Source organism: Apteryx rowi, unplaced genomic scaffold, assembly GCF_003343035.1.
Source record: "Apteryx rowi isolate R43461 unplaced genomic scaffold, aptRow1 scaffold_616, whole genome shotgun sequence".
NCBI classification, from domain to species: Eukaryota; Metazoa; Chordata; class Aves; order Apterygiformes; family Apterygidae; genus Apteryx; species Apteryx rowi.
In genome coordinates, this window is record NW_020450890.1 from 262,740 (window position 1) to 279,438 (window position 16,699).

A 16,699-nucleotide genomic window follows, 5' to 3' on the forward strand; every position below is an offset into this window, starting at 1 on the left:
GATTGGGCAAGTAATGTGCACAGTCTTTTGCTGTTCTCTTTTGTTCCACTTAAGCTTGCTACTTGTCAGGCCTAGAAGGGTGGTCAAGGGTGTTTAACCAGGTGCTGAGATGTGTACTGAATGTTAAGTGATGAGATTCTTTCCAGAGATTGCCACGGCATAACTTTAATACTGTTCATGTTGGCTACTCTAGATACTGACTTCCTGTGTTAACTGTGATAATTGCTGCCTGCCCTAGCAATTAAGTGTTGGTAGTTTTCCACTAAATAAACTTGAGGAAGAYGGTAAAGAATGCTAGTCCTGAAATCATGGCATAAAGAAAAACTTTGAAAGATGAGAAACTTTTATGGCGGGCATGTTTAAAACAGACTGAATGTTTACCTAAAGAAGTGTCAAGTACTATTGGTGTGCCTTTTTGTAATACGTTAACAAAAAGTATTTTTCTCTGTCTTGAAGTTGAAGGATACTCCGTCTGCAAAATGAAGGCTTGATTGTTAACTGGAAAAAAGGCTTTTTGCCAACCCATATACTTGGAAACCCTAGTGATCAGTGTATTCTGTTCTTTAGGTGACATTAGCTGCCAGTTAAGGAAGCAAGACATACTGAAGGACAGATGGTGTGATTAGAATTGGTGGTCTGTAATGGTGTGAAATGTTCATAATGTTACCTGTTTCTATTCATTAGTATTTGAAAACCTTCTTTGGTATATTTCTGGCTGAAGAAATAAGGAATAAGTGATTACCCAAAGACTTCTCTTGAGATGAAGGCCTTGTAGTTTACTCATATAGTATGCAGTAAAACGTTTTAAGGAAATAACAGACCTAATTAGCTCAATATAGAGTTAATTTATAGGTAATTTATAGGACTACTTTCTTAAAGTATGTTGTAAAGATGACTGCTTCTAAATCAGGTGGTCTTAAACTAAGTTATCTAATTTAATCATAACTTCATTCCCCAGTCTAGACATGAGTGTCTGAAATAAAATTTTCTCAGATCTTGCTCTTTAGAGACTAGCTTGTATTGCTGTACTGTAGTCCTATTATCTTTTGATTACTTTTTTTTTTTTTTGAGAAGAAGAGCTATATCTCTAGTCCAGTCTTTTAGCACATAGATATTTAACTTACAAGATGAAAGTGTATGGTCCTTGGCAGGCAGCAGTTTAAACATACACTGTTTAAAACTTGAAGCTCTTATGGACTCCACAGTATATTATTTTTCAAAGTAGAAAGCTTTAATTTGCATGTCTCATGGTAGCATTAAGGACATAAATCTTCAGATAAGTAGTTATGAACATTGTCCTTTAAAAGTTAGTAACAAATCAGTGAACCAACTTGGAGAGAGTCCAGAAGAGAACAGTGAGAGTATTCAGAGCTCTAGAAAACATGTTCATAAGAGATAACTTAATGCTGTTTAGTCAAGAGAAGGTACATGCCTTTAAATACGTAAGAAGTGACAAAAGCAAGCATTGGACTTGTTCAAGTGTCGGGGTCTCTGTTAGACACACAAATTGAGCTTCCTGTGTTTTTCTTTACAGTGGTGATTCCTTCCTGTCTGTGCACTGCCCCTTCTGCTGTGCTGGCACACCTGTTTGTGTGTCTGTGAGGAACTCATCTGGATGAAAAATAACTAAGGAAAGTCTCTCTCTCTTTTTTTTTTTTTTTTTTTTTTTGACTGGGTCAGTTCTTGCTCTGTGCACAATGTAACTCTGCACGAATATTAAACTGCCATGATGTAAGGAATGGTGAAGGGGCAAATTGTTTACAGTACAGCTCCTCTAAAACCTGCAATAGAAAAAGATCCATAGGCTTGAACACCTGTAGTCCTCTATTCCCCACCCAAGCACTCTTGCTCCTACTCATTCACGTACTTTCCCTCGCTGTACAGAATAATGGCTTCCCTCTCCGGTCTTAATTGTTTGTTTTCTTGATACCTCTGTAGTGTGTGTGGTGGGGGAGGCTTCTGCTATAATTTCTACTTAGTTTAAAAAAGAAGTGTGGTGATGTTGCTGCTGGTTTCAGATTGTTAAAAGTATTATTCTTGTAATTTTTAAAAAAAACATTCAGAATGAATRCAGTTCACTAAAACACATGGATCCTAAAAACTTCTTTTGCTCAAGGAAGCAAGCAGCCGTTTAATAAAAACATCACTAGAACTTTTTAATAGCTTCTAATCTGCTTGTTGTTTAAGGTAAATATTGGACTTAGCTGTAGTCAATTCTTTAGAGACTGAGAAGTAAAACTTTGTGTTGTTACAGAAGGATAATCTTAACTGTAAAAACCATCTGGTTTCTTACATCTAGGTGGTAATATTCATATGTGGATTCAGGGGGGAGAGGTGGAGTTTTGAAGACTTGTTCTAGAAAGCCAGAAGAAAAAGCTGAAAATCTGTGAAACATTCCAAGAAAGAGTCGTGACTTCATTTTGAATAACTAACATATTAGTTCTGTATGTCAGTGTTCAAAATACTATATCTTGAATGGAACCATTTTATTTCAAAACTATGTAGAATTAAGTAAATACAATTCCTGTATGCAGTTTCCTAAATTTAGTCGCGTTTTTTGATATTATAACACCATTATTGACCCAATAGACTGAAGTATCATGGTAGTTTTCTAAGCTTTTTATAGAAATAATTTCATCTGTATCTGTGTTGTGACATAAATTAATGTTAACATGCAGTTTCAGTTCTGCATTTTTTGCATTTTTTTCCTTTTCTAGGGAGGTTGATGGGGCAACAGTGTTCTTTGTACACTGCAAATGCATCTTTCTAATCTACATATTTAGCATTACTATCAAACAGAGCATGTGTACATAAATCAAAATTTATCCTATGCCAACTAAGAATGAAAAATATATTTTAAAAGACTTAGTAATTATTCATGATAAGATGAAAGTACCTAAAATGGTTACTTGTGTCTCACCAGTATATATATATTTTTAACTGAAATAAATATTTTAGGGGGAACTACTTCTGGAGTCATTGAGATATCTAAACAGTACTCAGTTCAGAGGGAGGCTTTAAATCTTGTTTATTGGTGATAGATGGTTGTTTGATTCACTGATAATTACAGACTTTTTTAATATTGAAGATAAAGAAATATTCAAAATACTGGTTGTAGTAAATTGGGAGCTTAATTGTAGGTCTATAACTTTGACAGTGTTTTATATAGATAATAAAGAGCAGCAGCTTGAATTGACTGATCCTTGCCAGGACCTTGTGCTGTGTGTCTCTTTGACTCTGGAAAATTGGTTCAGGGAGATGAATCAGCAGAGGGCTAACTTTGCTCTCCCTGGAAAGTAAATGGCTTTCGGTCTCTTTAGCTCTTTGATCTGGATTCTTGTGGGATTAGATGAGGGTGGGTGCCAGCACAAGTGATGACTTGGGAATGTGTGCTGCAGAGTGGCGAGGGGCTTGGGACCACCTCTTTTGGTAGCAGCTGTTAAGAGTCTATTAATTGTAACATCAAGTTGTACCTGAATGGTCAGTATGTGTGACAACCCCTGAAGAGAATATTATCAAAATTATGTATTTCTCAATCCCCAGTTTTCTCATAATCCTTTAATATTTCTAATTTATATGATGTTTTGTTTTTTAAACAGAAGTTACTTAGTTGCTTGTCAATAAATACATCCTTTAGTATGGATGGGACCTGTACTTTAATTTCTGCTAATGAGTCACCAAAAGCTGTTGCCCTTGTAAGGCTCTTAATTGCTTCCATGGGGTTACATAATAAAATAATTTCTATGCGTGAGAACTGTGCTCAAATGAGTGTAAAAGAAATGGCATTAAACATCTGCTTGCTCCTATTTGTCGTGATCATACGTGCCGTGTGAGACTTGACCTATCATGCAGTGTGCTGAAGACTGATGGAGTGACTGGCTGAGGATCTAGCTATATTCAGATTTTTCTTATCTTTTGCTTATATGTGGGCAGAGAGTACTCCATTAAGTTATGATGAATACTAGTTTCACCTTTCTTAGGCTTTACAAATCTCTATTTGAACTATGTATTTAAAAAATATTCATGCATATTGATGTGGTAAAAAGTGAAAGCTGCTGGTCTGAATCATTTAGTGGGAGGAAGGACACTTCAGTGAAGTAAGACAAAGAACATAAATTTGTAGCTGCAGGGTGGCATGAGTGATACGAGAGGATTTAAGTATCTTTTGGGGCACTAAGCACAGAGAAGAGTCAATGCTGGCTAGTCCAAGTACTTTGATTAGGATAGGATGTGGAGTCATCAAATGCAAAGAGAGTAAGGGGCACTCTTTAGAGTAGAAGGAAAACCAGAAAGACCTCTGCAGGTCTATTTTCCGGTCATGAGACTAAAGGGATCCAAGTCCCTTCAGTTTGCTTAAGGGAAGTATAAGTCATGTCTTGATTATCTGTTATAGGTAACTGCATGTTGTGGGCATTTAGACATGAAAAAGATGCAAAAATAGAAGGTTCTTCAGAGTCCAGAAAGCTTTAACAACCAACATGCAGTGGCTGGAAATATTTATTAAACAAATTAACCAGGATGTTTTAAAATAGGGAATAAGAATAATAAATAGTTTTGTGATGAATTGTTAAGTCTCTAAAATTAGATTTAATGGTTTAGTTCAAGTCTCCAAGAAAGCTGATGTGTTTTGTGTGCTGGGTAGGACAGAGAAGATGAACTGAATTACTATACTGTTGTTTTTTTTTCCTGGTCTTGGAAGAAAAYGAACAGGAGGATTTAAAGACAGCTCACTGATCATTGTGGGGGAGGTGTACTGACCTCRACTTGCCTTATCACACTGCAGCTATGTGTTAAGATGCATGTCTCATGCTTCCATGCTTATGCTGGTTACCTATTTTAATGTCCTGATATATTTTAGTTTTTACTCTGTGTTTAACCTTATGGAATAATCTGGTTGTAGCTGAAAGCAAAATGAAATTGGCTGGTTGGTAACTTGAGGAACTAAACAAATATCTTTTTCAAATGTCTTGCTCATACATTCAGTATTCAACTGTCAAATTTGAATTCCTAAAGGAGGATATCTTTTTCTTGCTGGCACACTACAGGTGACTTTTTTTTCCCCCCTCTCCTTCCTGCTGCATATTAGAACATGAAAATTCTGGGGTTAGTTAGGCATCATTTATTTAAACAGTTCACTTGTGTCGTAGGGGTAATGGTAGCCTAGTTCATATTTGCCTGTGAGTTGTATCATACAAAAAACTAGGTGATCCTAGTATCCCTTCTGGTTTTAAACTTGTTGAAATTATAATGCTGTAGCATGTGCTTTCAAATGCATTTGATTTCAATAAGATAGCCTCAATTCCCTGGCTGATTTGAGGTGGATTTCTGAGAGTATATTGTATAGAAGCTGCTGGACTGCAGCTTTTTGTGTACTTGTGTTTGTGTGTGTGTACAGAGAGAAGAGAAAGAATTGTATTAAAAACAAAAATATTTTATAAAAGATGCCTTTAATCATGAGAATTTTCATGATGATTCTGTAAATAACAAAGTCCTGTGAGTGAAACACTGTATTCTTCTTTCTAGGCTTAAGAGGGATAAGGCTTCACTAAAACTGTAACTAGAATGGACAGTTACTTTAAAGCAGCAGTCTGTGACTTGGACAAACTACTTGATGAATTTGAAAAGAATACAGGTTAGTTCATGTGCTGCCTTGTTGTACAGCATACTAATACTGATCAAATGACTTACTGCAGAATTTGAAAGTAACATCTGTTAAGTAAATGCTTTTATTAATGAATAGATGGGATTTTATGAGGTGGGAGTATGCTGTGGAAATGAATGAGTTTTATAAACTTTAATCTATTTTTGCTTAAAACAGATGAATATGACTGCTACAGAGCGCCTCAAAATCCATATGACTCAAAACACCATTCACTTTTTTCAGTTTTGGATAGCTTACAACATGCATCTCCAACACCAAAGCTACAAGAGGATGCTAACAGTTGTACTGCATCGGAAGAAATTTCTCTAGCCAGCCGTGTTGGAACAAGTGAAGCAGTTCTGAATTATTTGCCACAAAATGAGAAGAATGTTGCTGGACTTGATCTTTTGTCCACTGTGGATGGTGGTTCCTCAAATGAAATTCAAGCTTCCAGCCTGGGAAGGTGTAGTGTACCTGTGTGTGATCTTGTTAATGACACAGGTAACTTAATCCATTCAGTGGGTGCTTGTGAAGATATTCAGAAGTTGCAGCCAGATGACTTTCAGTATAGTGAAGACTGTTTGATTGGCTTTGGCATGCCTTCCACATCAACTCTTGTTTGGGGATCATCAGTAGGTTGCAGTGATGTTTCGTGCACACAGCAGAGTGATGGTGACTCAATCTTACAAAATTCAGGACTTCTTAAAACAGAAGAGTTGAATCATTTAGCTTTAAAATCAAGCAGTTATGCTAAAGGAAAGATCTCAGATCCATATGATGATAAACACAGGACAGAATCTTTAAAGGGTAATGAGGTTTTTGATCAGCTTGAACAAACTGTTCGCCTTAATACTGCGTGTATCTTCATAATGTCACAGAATTCAAGTGTGCACAGTCCCAAAGATGAGACAGCTGATGAAAAACTGCCATGTGAGCCACAAGATGACAGGGCATGCTCTGTAGTGAGCAAAGAGATGTATGGAAGAAATGCTATGGAAAACGTAGACTTAAAAGATGACAATAATGTTGAAACCATGCCTTCAGATCTGCCAAAGAGTCCTCAGCTGCACAAAAATAGTGCAGCAACATTACCTGGAAGTTGTGTTTTATCAGGCTCCTCACTTCAAACAGAGGATAGAATAGAAATAGAAAAGGAAAATGTGGAAGCAAATGTAGGTAGTGAGGAACTTAATAGCAATGAAATATTAAACAGTGTTTCAACTTCATGTATTTCAGTTGAGGATGTCCAGACCTCCCTGTCTTGTCTTCCACTTCCTGTATCTATATGCGGTTCATTAGTTGTAACAGAAGAAAAAATTAATCCTCTACCTCAGAATGAAGTGGCAGAGGTTATTAGTGATATTTTAACTGTTCATGCTGGAAAGTCTAAAACTGATCTGTCTGATAAGGAGTCCCACAAAAAGACTGACCTGCATGAACATGAAGGATATTTACCTAAAATCAGCCAAAGCTTTGTGGAAAAAAGTATAGGTGGAGAGAAGCATGATACTGAGAATATAATTGATTATGGTGATTCTCAGCAAATCAAAGCTATTGCTTCTACTTTTCCTGTTTTAGAATATGAAGCTGAACCATATGGTGTTGGTATAGAGTCTTACTACGATGAAAGTATTAGTCCAGTTGTAGCTGAATTTACTGTTGAGGATAATATTAAAAGTGATGTTCTGATAAGTGATGCTGAGCTTGATGATTTCTTGTATGCACAAAGTCTCCAGTCTAGTGTGCTGAAATCTTTAGATAGCGGTAGTAATTTATTGGAACCTGATGCAAATGAAGCAAATTTAACAAATGTGAAAAACCTGGATTTCACAGAGGCCAGTGAAGAACATATGCAAACAACACAGGAGGGAATGTCTAGCATTACTATTAATTTTAAAGCGTCTGTTGCTGACTGTGAATTGGAATCTCCAATGGAAGAGAGTACATCTCATATTCAGGACACAACTGAAAGTCATAGTGAAGCACTAGTTTCTGTTGTTCATACTGAAGGTGCAAGACCAAAACAGTTGCTTGGCCTTCCCCAAAGAGCTGTTGGTCAAAGACAGCTGAATAGAACAAATGTACCTGAGAGAGAAAATCAGGAAGCCAATTCCATAACCCCAAAAGCTCCCCTCTCAGGCACCAGTATTAGTTTTGATAAAAGTTCTGAACCTGCTCACTCCGGGGAAGGCGGTTGTGAAGCTGGAGGAAATCAAGCATCTGAAAGAGTAGAATCGCTTAAAATACCTGTAATTTTGGGACAGAAACAACCATCGTGGGTTCCTGATTCAGAGGCACCCAACTGCATGAACTGTCAAGTCAAGTTCACGTTTACAAAAAGACGACACCATTGTCGTGCATGTGGAAAAGTAAGTTACTGGGGAAGGGTCCTATGTTACTGAAAGCAAATTCCCTCTGCTTTAGGGACAACCAAAATATAAAGGAGAATGAATGTTGTTGGAATTGTTCTAGGTTCTAGAAGGTGTTTTATTAAAAAGAAAATAATAATTTGTCTTTATTTCATAGAGACTTCAAGATTTTTTGGAAAAAGTTCTCATTAAGTATGACTTTCTTTTGTGAAAATAAAGGGATGGAGGGGAGATGTTCTTTTTATCTTCTGTTGCTGGCTAGGCTGCTGTGTCTTTTTTGCATATAACAAGGAAGATGGGACAGTGTGCTCTGCAAAATAGTCATAGTGAATCTTTTTTGTGCTCATACACCAAGATTAAAAGAAAAAATTAAGATGATGATCAGAGTTAAGGTGAGTGGTTATATTAGCTGTAAAACACTATCCATAAATGGGGAAAGATCTTGTTCTTCCAGGAGCTGTAAGAGCAGTACCAGTGCAAAGGACTTGTACATACTTCTGAACACGTAGAAAGACAGATTTAGAGTATAATTTTCCAGAGGAATTGTGTGTGGAAAAGACAGTATGCTTATTTTGCAGGGTGAATCTTACTCACTAGTTAAGCAAGTAATCTAACCTTTTTCACTGTGTGGTCTTTTGCAGTCAATAAATAGCATCAAAGCTTATTTTTAATCCAAAACAATTTTCTCTGTGGGTTGCTGTGGCTTAGTGTCATGCTAGTACATAAATGCAAATACTGATGAACTTGTTTTTCAGTGCCCCTCTGAGGGGATGGTTGTATTGTAGCTTTATAGATAAGGAGCTATAGCACAGATTAGTGTCAGTACTTACTAGCTTTTTGCATCTACAGTTTTGAGATAGAGACCTTGAGAGGCTTGAGATCTAATTTTTTTCCCAGAATACATCTTTTAGCATCGTGTATTCAAAGCATAGTCCCCACTTACTTCAACTGCAGTAAATGTAAACTAAAACTTAGGTCTGAAGTTGGGCACCAAGAAAATGGAGAACTCATTGTGAAAACCTAGGAATAGTTGCATTTAATCACTTCTCAAAATACCCTGTTGAAATTCTGTAACATTTTAAGATGCAGTTCTTCAGAGTAGCATTCATTCCTTTTAGCCATAAGGATGATTCTTTACATTCACCATGCAATTTCTTGCCCCTCTTCTGGACGTGGAAATAAAAACATCCTTCATTACATGCTGCTGTTTACAACAGACAACTGTTAGCATTGCTCATCCTGTGTGTTAGCAGAGAGGTGTTACGTCTGGGGGGAGGGAGGGGACATCTTAGAACAACATAATTAAAAGGAGCATCACAGTGCATATGCATTGGGAGAATAAATGAAGGCAGCACAGATTATCTTAACTGTGACATTTAGATAATGGAGTGCTATGCAGCTTGATATTATAGCTTTTCTGAATGTGCAATAGCTTAACTTATGCCATATGCTTGAAAACAAACCAACCAACCTGTCTAATGGACCAGTTGTGGGTTGTGTCTCCAGCCACTTGGACTCAAGGAGAAACTGGTAGAAATTCAAGGTTGTCCTCCATGGACTGTCCTAGAAGAGAACTGTGTAGTTCTCATGTAGTTTTATAGCTGTTTATTAGCAATGAAAATGGCAACACTTGGAAATTCTGGCTTCTGTGCTGGAAGTGATAAGGTAATAAGGTAGTGGTCCCTGCTTTCTGTCCCATCTGCAACACTTGTGGAGCTAAGCAGTTTCTCATCTCTCCCTCTCCCTCTCCCTCTCCCTCTCCCTCTCCCCTTTTTTTTTAAATCATCTAGGTGCTTGCCTTTTGTTGTGGTACCCTTCCCCTTGCTTGCACAACCAGAATCAGTTTCTTTGCTCAGCAGCTTTGTCTCTATCTCTTTTCCTCCGTTACACTCTCTGTCCCTTGCCTGTCTCCACCTCTCGTCTCCTGTGCATTAGGATTAAGCTGCTTCCTCTGTTGTGGGTCCCAGTGGCACCAAGCCTGAGAGGAGAATACCAATTGCAAAGGATTGTACTGCTCAGCGGTTGAAGCCCTAGGGTGGATCATAGCTGATTAGCAACTAACCTTCTCTAGTTACGTTCTTAACATCTTTGCTGAGCACGTGCATTTTCAGTTGAGATAACCTACCTGTGACACTAATGCAGAAGCACCTGGAATGGTTTCTTTTTTGGGGACTAATTTTGTGCTGATCAAGTATTATTGTTTTACAGTGATTTTTTTCCTATTCACTTAAGAGTCCACTTGTAATAATTTAATTTCTTTCTCTGTCACTGTTGTTTACTCTTCCCTGCACCTTCTCCCTCACCCCCCTGCCAGTATTTTCCTTTAATCCCCTTTATTTTCTTGTGGATGATTATGAGAAACAAAAGACTTAGTGTTGCCTTCACTTACTTAATTCTGGTAAGGGGTGGAAGTCTTCTGTGAGGCCGAGGCTTCAAAAGACATGTTTCACAAAGGCTAATATTGCCTCTAGAGCCTGCATATGGATAAAAATGGTAGGATTTTCTAAATACTTGCAAATTCCCTTTGAAAAACATAAGGGAAAATTGAGTAGAGCACCCGATGTTTCTGAGAACTCTTGTAGAGAACAGTTTTACTAGAGACATCATTAATTGAACAGGATTGCACAGGTGTAGTCCAAGCTGGAGATGTTGCCCCTTTTTTCCCCCATCTCTCTTTAAAAATAGACAGGAGATATATCCTGTATGAGTGGAAGAACATATTCTATTCTTTTAAAGTGGCCTTCAGTATGCTCTTTAAATACTTTGAGGAGAACTAGTAACAAGAAGACAAATAACCTTACTATCTCTGTCGGAGGGTTGGTTGGGGAGTCCACTTGATGAGAGTCTACCTGGTTACTGAGCCAACATAGTAAATTCACTGGAAAAAAATGAGCACTGGCTTGGATTATTGCCTGTGAGGCAGAAAAGGCAGCTCAGACTTTCATGCCAAACTGATGTGCTTGTTGCGCAGAGCCCCGGTGCAGCGTACAGTGTGCTTAATGACTGCTGCGAGAACTGCTGGCCAAGAATGGCTCGTAGCAGGTTGGTTTCAGCCACCATCTGAATCCTAAAGGGAAGTGGCAGCAGTCCTCCTCAGGGATCAAATTAAGGCAGTTAAGCAAATCGGACCCAGTTCTGGGGTCCAGCCCTTTTTCCTATCACTGTGTTATTTAATCTAAAGCAGTTACGGGATTAAAAAAATAGGAGTTAATTTGGGAATAAACAGTGGAACCTGGAATTCTTCTCATCATCCCAGCTAAGCATTTTAAGAGAATGATTTAAGATTAGTCTCCTCTGTGTTGCTGCTCTTCGTTGCAATTTCTGAAGGTTTTTAGATCGTATCATAAACGTGAGCCGTGAGAGATGGAAGGTGTGGGCTTCAATATTAGACTGCAGATGGTTTGGAGTTGAACAGGTGTGTTTCTTGGAAGAGTTTTCTAATCGCTCTGCAGTTTTGTAAAACGTGCTTCCAGCTATGCCTAAAAAAAACAAATAATTTTTAGTTACTTTGTGGTGTCCTGTCCATGCATAACTAGATCTGCTCACAGCAGGAAATTTGAGGTGCTGCTCTGCTTAAAATCTGTACCTGAGAGAGTATTGGCAGGAGCTAAATGCTTTGCTGCCTAATGTGGGCATTTCTGGCCATGTGCAGGTGCTTAGTTTTGTAGGCATCTAAGCAATACTTAGATCCAGCAGAAAAGCCTTGTGTATTTTAGACAATGCTGAATAGTTGAAAACACCAAAAGGGTATGGATCATAGTTCTGTATTTTCTATGCTTGAATCTGCTTGTATCTGTTTCTATACCAACTGCATCCTTGTAATAAACTACTAATATAGTCTGTTCTCTCATTTTATTTTCCATTCCAGACAAACTGTTCCATAACCCTAAGGAAGAAAAGGTTCTCTAGTCTTTTGTGGAAAAAATAGAGCATATTAGAAAATTTACTGCCATTGCAGCTTCTAAGAAAATACCATAGGAAGTTTTTATACAGGATCGGGAGTTGCTTGGAACACTATTAAGCCTTAAACATAAAAGGATTACTAAAAATTCTCAAGTACTGCTGCATTTTCAGCAGCCTACCTTTTAACAGCAATATTGAGGGAAATATGCCAAGCAGCGTTCTCAGGTTTTGTGCAGAGTTTCAGTAGGTGCTGTTCCTGCAATTCTGCAGTCATGAGAGTGATGTTAAACTCCAGCTTGCTAAAGAACAAAAACACCTTGTTTTGTTCCCACTGCTTGGCATTCAGATGATCTCCAGAAGCTTTCAGCTGATGATTTCCACTGAGTCACGAGTGTTAGCATGGCTTGGCTGTCTTCCCTATTTGAAGTTTCTGTTAACATTAGGATCCTGTAAGGAGTGAGACATGTGTGCACTTTGTTTAGCATACGATGATGTATGCTGTGCCCAGGGTGTTAGCCTGGCTAATGCTATGGAGCAGTGTTAGGACACAGTATCCATAGGTGTTTCAGACGTGAAATAGGATATAGCTTATTGAAAAAGCTTACGGTATGGATGAATTGCGGTGTACTTCCTGAGAAATAGGATAAGATGAACTCCTGATCAAAAGCAGGCTTGGCTGACTTTAAAGTCTGGCCCAATTTATGGGACTTTTGAGCTGCTTAATGAAATCCTCTTTCTAGTATATTCCCTTCTCCTCCTTTCTCCCCAAACATATCTTCAGATACATGTGCTAAAACTCTGCTAAAACTCCTTTTGTATTTTCCTACTGTCCTACTCCCAAGAAGGTGTATGTATGCTTTGAATAATTCAATCTCTTTTAGTACATAAGTAACTAAATGATAATAGGAGCTTAATTCAGGAAGTACTGGGGCTTTGCCTATAATATTTAATTCAGTCTTGTTCTCATTCAGGTTTTTTGTGGTGGCTGTTGCAACCGAAAGTGCAAGCTTCAATACATGGAGAAGGAAGCAAGAGTCTGTATTGGCTGTTATGACCCTATTATTAAAGGTAAAAAGATAAGTGTTTATTTTTTAAGTAATTACAGTAATCATTAAAGAAAAAAATAAGTATGGCTAATATCTCTTTCATCTTTTTACTTTTGGGGAAGTTTCATTGCTTTAACTTGCTTAAATTTACTTACTGTTTCAGAGTTGGAGGGAGGAGGAGGAGGATAGTCATATCTCTTTTTAGTTAGATTTTTTTAGTCCTTATTTTAAACTTTGGCAATCTGGTTGCTATATATGTAAACAAGTGTGTAGATTTGGACTCCATAGTGCTGCATACAAAGCTGTGCTATTTGGTCATCTGTTACATCAGCCTAGCAATAGAATTTTTTTTTTTTCTTTTGTGGTTGAAGGATAGCCTTCTGCATGTTTAAAGCTTCTACTTCTGCCAGTTCTCACATGTTATTTGCCCATTTTCTATAGCTTTTTGTCTTAATATTTTTATAAGTCACTTTAACAGAACCACAGTAATTGGGTTGTAATATAGCTTTTTCTTAACTGAAAGCGAAGCAAGGATGCTTTATGGGAACAGCAGGAGAAGGTTGAAGTCCTGATTATTAATATTTAAATAAGTTGAAGACATACCAGCTTTTTTAATATGTTAGATGACAGTTCCCTGCACTATCCAGTTGGGGATTTTGTGCTTTTTAAAAAATCTTTTTCCTTCCTGCTGTACCAGGTAAAGCACTGAAGTGCCTTAGCAATGTGGAGAACTTGGAATTTCTCTGTATTTCATTCCTACGTGTTCCTTGAGCACAAGCTAACTTGAAGAATCTTATTCCAGCAAAGTATGTCTACCAATAGAAAATTTACTGTTTTAATTCATTAGATAAAAAACTACCAACTGAAAGGAATTTGACTTGATAATTGTGAAATATTTGCACCTACATACAAGGATTATATGGTCCAGTGTAGAGTCATTGCTACATGCCAAGGTGGGTTTTTTCTGTGTTGGGAAGAAAATAGACAGAAAACCTAAATTTATTGATTTTCTAAACTTTTATACAATAGCTTGAGCATTTTTCACAACTATTGTGCACTCTCGCAAAAAACATAACTTTGCAGTGCTAACCAAATTTGTTCAGATGCGACGTCTTAAAAACTAAAAGCATTTTTTTCTTTTAGCACAGGCATTTGAGAGGATGATGAGTCCAACTGGTGCTATCCCGAATTCCAGTATCTCCTCTGAATATTCTTCTGCTATTCCACCTTTGCAGGAAGCCCAGACATCTGGTAGTTTTAGCTCTCCTTCATCTTCTGTGTTGTTACCTATTTCTGTACTTAAACAACCAGGTATTGAAGGTATGTTAAATATAGTGTAATTTTTCTAACACTTTTTAGAGATCTTTTTGGAAAGAGTTGTTTATTGCGTTGTGGATACGTATTTGGTATACTGTTCTCTGGGAGACTCAAACTGAAACTCTGAACTGGGGTTCAAAGGAAAGTTGCTTGTAGCTCTGAGCTCTGACTCCAATGTATGAGCTTGACCAAGTCTGTGTTAAGTCTTCATTTGTGAAATGTGGATGTTCTTTCTATTAGTTGTCTTCTCTGTTTATATTGTAATTTTTTTCAGGGCATGTACAACTTTCAACAGTCTTATATAGCTCAAGAGATCTCTGAATTGTGTTGCCACTGCTAGGGCTACAGTAATAGCAAAAAGTAGTTGTTTTGGATTAAAATTGTTAGGCAAAAGTAGTTATTCATTCTCTGGGTAAAGATGAATGATTAGTGGCTAAACAGTGTCTTTATTCCACTTTTGTAACACATCCGACTTTCTTCAATTAAAAGAAGCTTTAAAACAGTGCAGTAAACTTTTTTTTTTTTTGGGGGGGGGGGGGAGTATATTTCATCTTCCAGTCATGATATGCTTTTCATCCATGTCTTACTACAGAGGGATGGTTGAGAAATCCCTCCATATCTAGGAACTGATATGTTTAACTATAGCATGACAACTTTCTCTGCAAGTATGAGAATTTTTTACATGTATTTGCCTGACTGGAGACTGTCTGGAGTCAAATTATGTGCATGTGCTTGATTCCAGTAAACAGATTGATTTTTGTATCATTCTGAAATACACAGAGAATGCTTTATTCTGGTACTTAGTTATTTCACATGCAAGAGGTTGCTAACCTTGTAACCATACTGTACGGATGTGACTCAGTAAAAAACAATCTTGGGGGAGGTGGCTGGGTTGTTTTTGTTTTGTTTTKTTTTTTTTTAATCTCTTTCAGCTATTAGGGCAGTGCTATAATATGAAGTCGGTGTTGTTTTTTCAACCTATCCTAGGGCTATGCCCCAAAGAACAGAGGAGAGTTTGGTTTGCAGATGGTATTTTGCCAAATGGTGAAGCGGCAGATACAACAAAACTTTCATCTGGAGCAAAGAGGTCGTCACAGGACCTAAGTCCAGTAAACCCTGACTTGCCAGAGATGCATATGGTATGAATTAAGAAGTGTGTGTAGGTGCATGAATTATGAATCTCTTGAAATAACTTTGTTTGCTTTTTATTGATGGGACCCCTTACAGTAACATAACTTTGCTTGACTGCTTTTGGAACCTGAACCAAAACTGTTTTTTTGGGTGGCTGTGAAGTCCTTGCATTGAAATGTTGTTAAGACCATACGTAAAGGGAAACCATGTTCTCTTTGGGGCATATGTGAACTTTAAAAATGGTATAGTCGAAAATACTCCAGATCAATCTTTTTCTGCACAGCCTTTGATTAACTACTTTTGTAAAGGTATTTGCAGCCATAGTTCTGAAAACATGTTAATAATGATAGTTTATAGTAGAAGCTTCCCCCCCCCCCCAGTGGCCTGCTACAGTTTGCCTGTTGGATTAAACTAGACTGGTCCTACAAGAGGTTGCTTAAAGCCCTAGAGTAATACATTATAGGGTGCAGCACTTGCCACTTCCACTGGGTACAAATRGTGAGCTGGGAGAGGGATTTGCTTTTTATAAAATATCATATTCATAGTGTTGAACTATGCATGCACTTGTCAGGGAAACTAAAGTCCAAAGAAATGGTACAAGTTTGCTGTGGAAGGGCTTGGAGAGTCTGTCAGACTCGGGCCTTTTAAAATAAAACATAGCTCTGAAGCACTGTCTCAAGTTGTAGCATAGTTCAAGAGTCTTTAAAACAAACTAGTAGAGCTAATGGGCAAGACTAGATCATGTTTATTCACACACACAAAGATGTCTGAAATGTTACCTGTGTATAACACTTAAATCAGCCTTTACTTCTGAAAAATGGATGCTAGTGAATGTGAGTTAATTTGAACAAGAACTCCCGTAAGTTGCAGATGGATCTTAACTTTTATAATTATTCCTGTCTTTTGTAGATGCTTTAATAGAGTCAGCAGGCCTGAGGATCAGTTCGGGTTAAGGAGGAGAAAGCATTAAGATTTTTTGCTGAGGAAAACCATGCCTCACACATCTATTAGTATAAACGAGTCAGCGGTGGTAGAGATAATGCTGTTATTGTTGATGAACCAGTATTTCCAGAGAAGCTCATCAAGGACTCCTAAAAATTAGGCAGTCATAAGATTAAATAAAAGGTCCTCTTGGAAATCATAAAGATAGAACTGCATAGCCAACTTTGCTGAGGAAGGAGTGTGAAGACATGAGTCCCACAGTAGTGTGTGCTGGCCTCTGTGCTATTCAGCATACTCGCTGATGATTAAAAAGGTAAAATTAATTCAGGCAATGAAGGCAAATAGATCTC

At 37.6% G+C, this 16,699-nt stretch overlaps 1 protein-coding gene across 12 annotated transcripts in view; it reads left to right on the top strand.

Moving 5' to 3' along the window:
* Positions 1–16,699, top strand: part of ZFYVE16 (zinc finger FYVE-type containing 16) — a 37,480-nt gene that overhangs the window by 6,617 nt on the left and 14,164 nt on the right. For 9 of the 12 annotated variants that reach the window (XM_026083781.1, XM_026083782.1, XM_026083784.1 and 6 more), the window contains 6 exons: positions 1,535–1,631; positions 5,524–5,632; positions 5,819–8,010; positions 12,885–12,981; positions 14,103–14,279; positions 15,264–15,415. In XM_026083781.1, coding sequence (XP_025939566.1) covers positions 5,563–5,632; positions 5,819–8,010; positions 12,885–12,981; positions 14,103–14,279; positions 15,264–15,415 — 2,688 coding nt within the window. In that variant the 5' untranslated portion in view covers positions 1,535–1,631; positions 5,524–5,562. Of the gene's footprint in view, positions 1–1,534; positions 1,632–2,299; positions 2,445–5,523; positions 5,633–5,818; positions 8,011–12,884; positions 12,982–14,102; positions 14,280–15,263; positions 15,416–16,699 lie in introns of all 12 variants that reach the window. The other 3 variants (XM_026083787.1, XM_026083785.1, XM_026083786.1) reach the window with 3 other exon arrangements.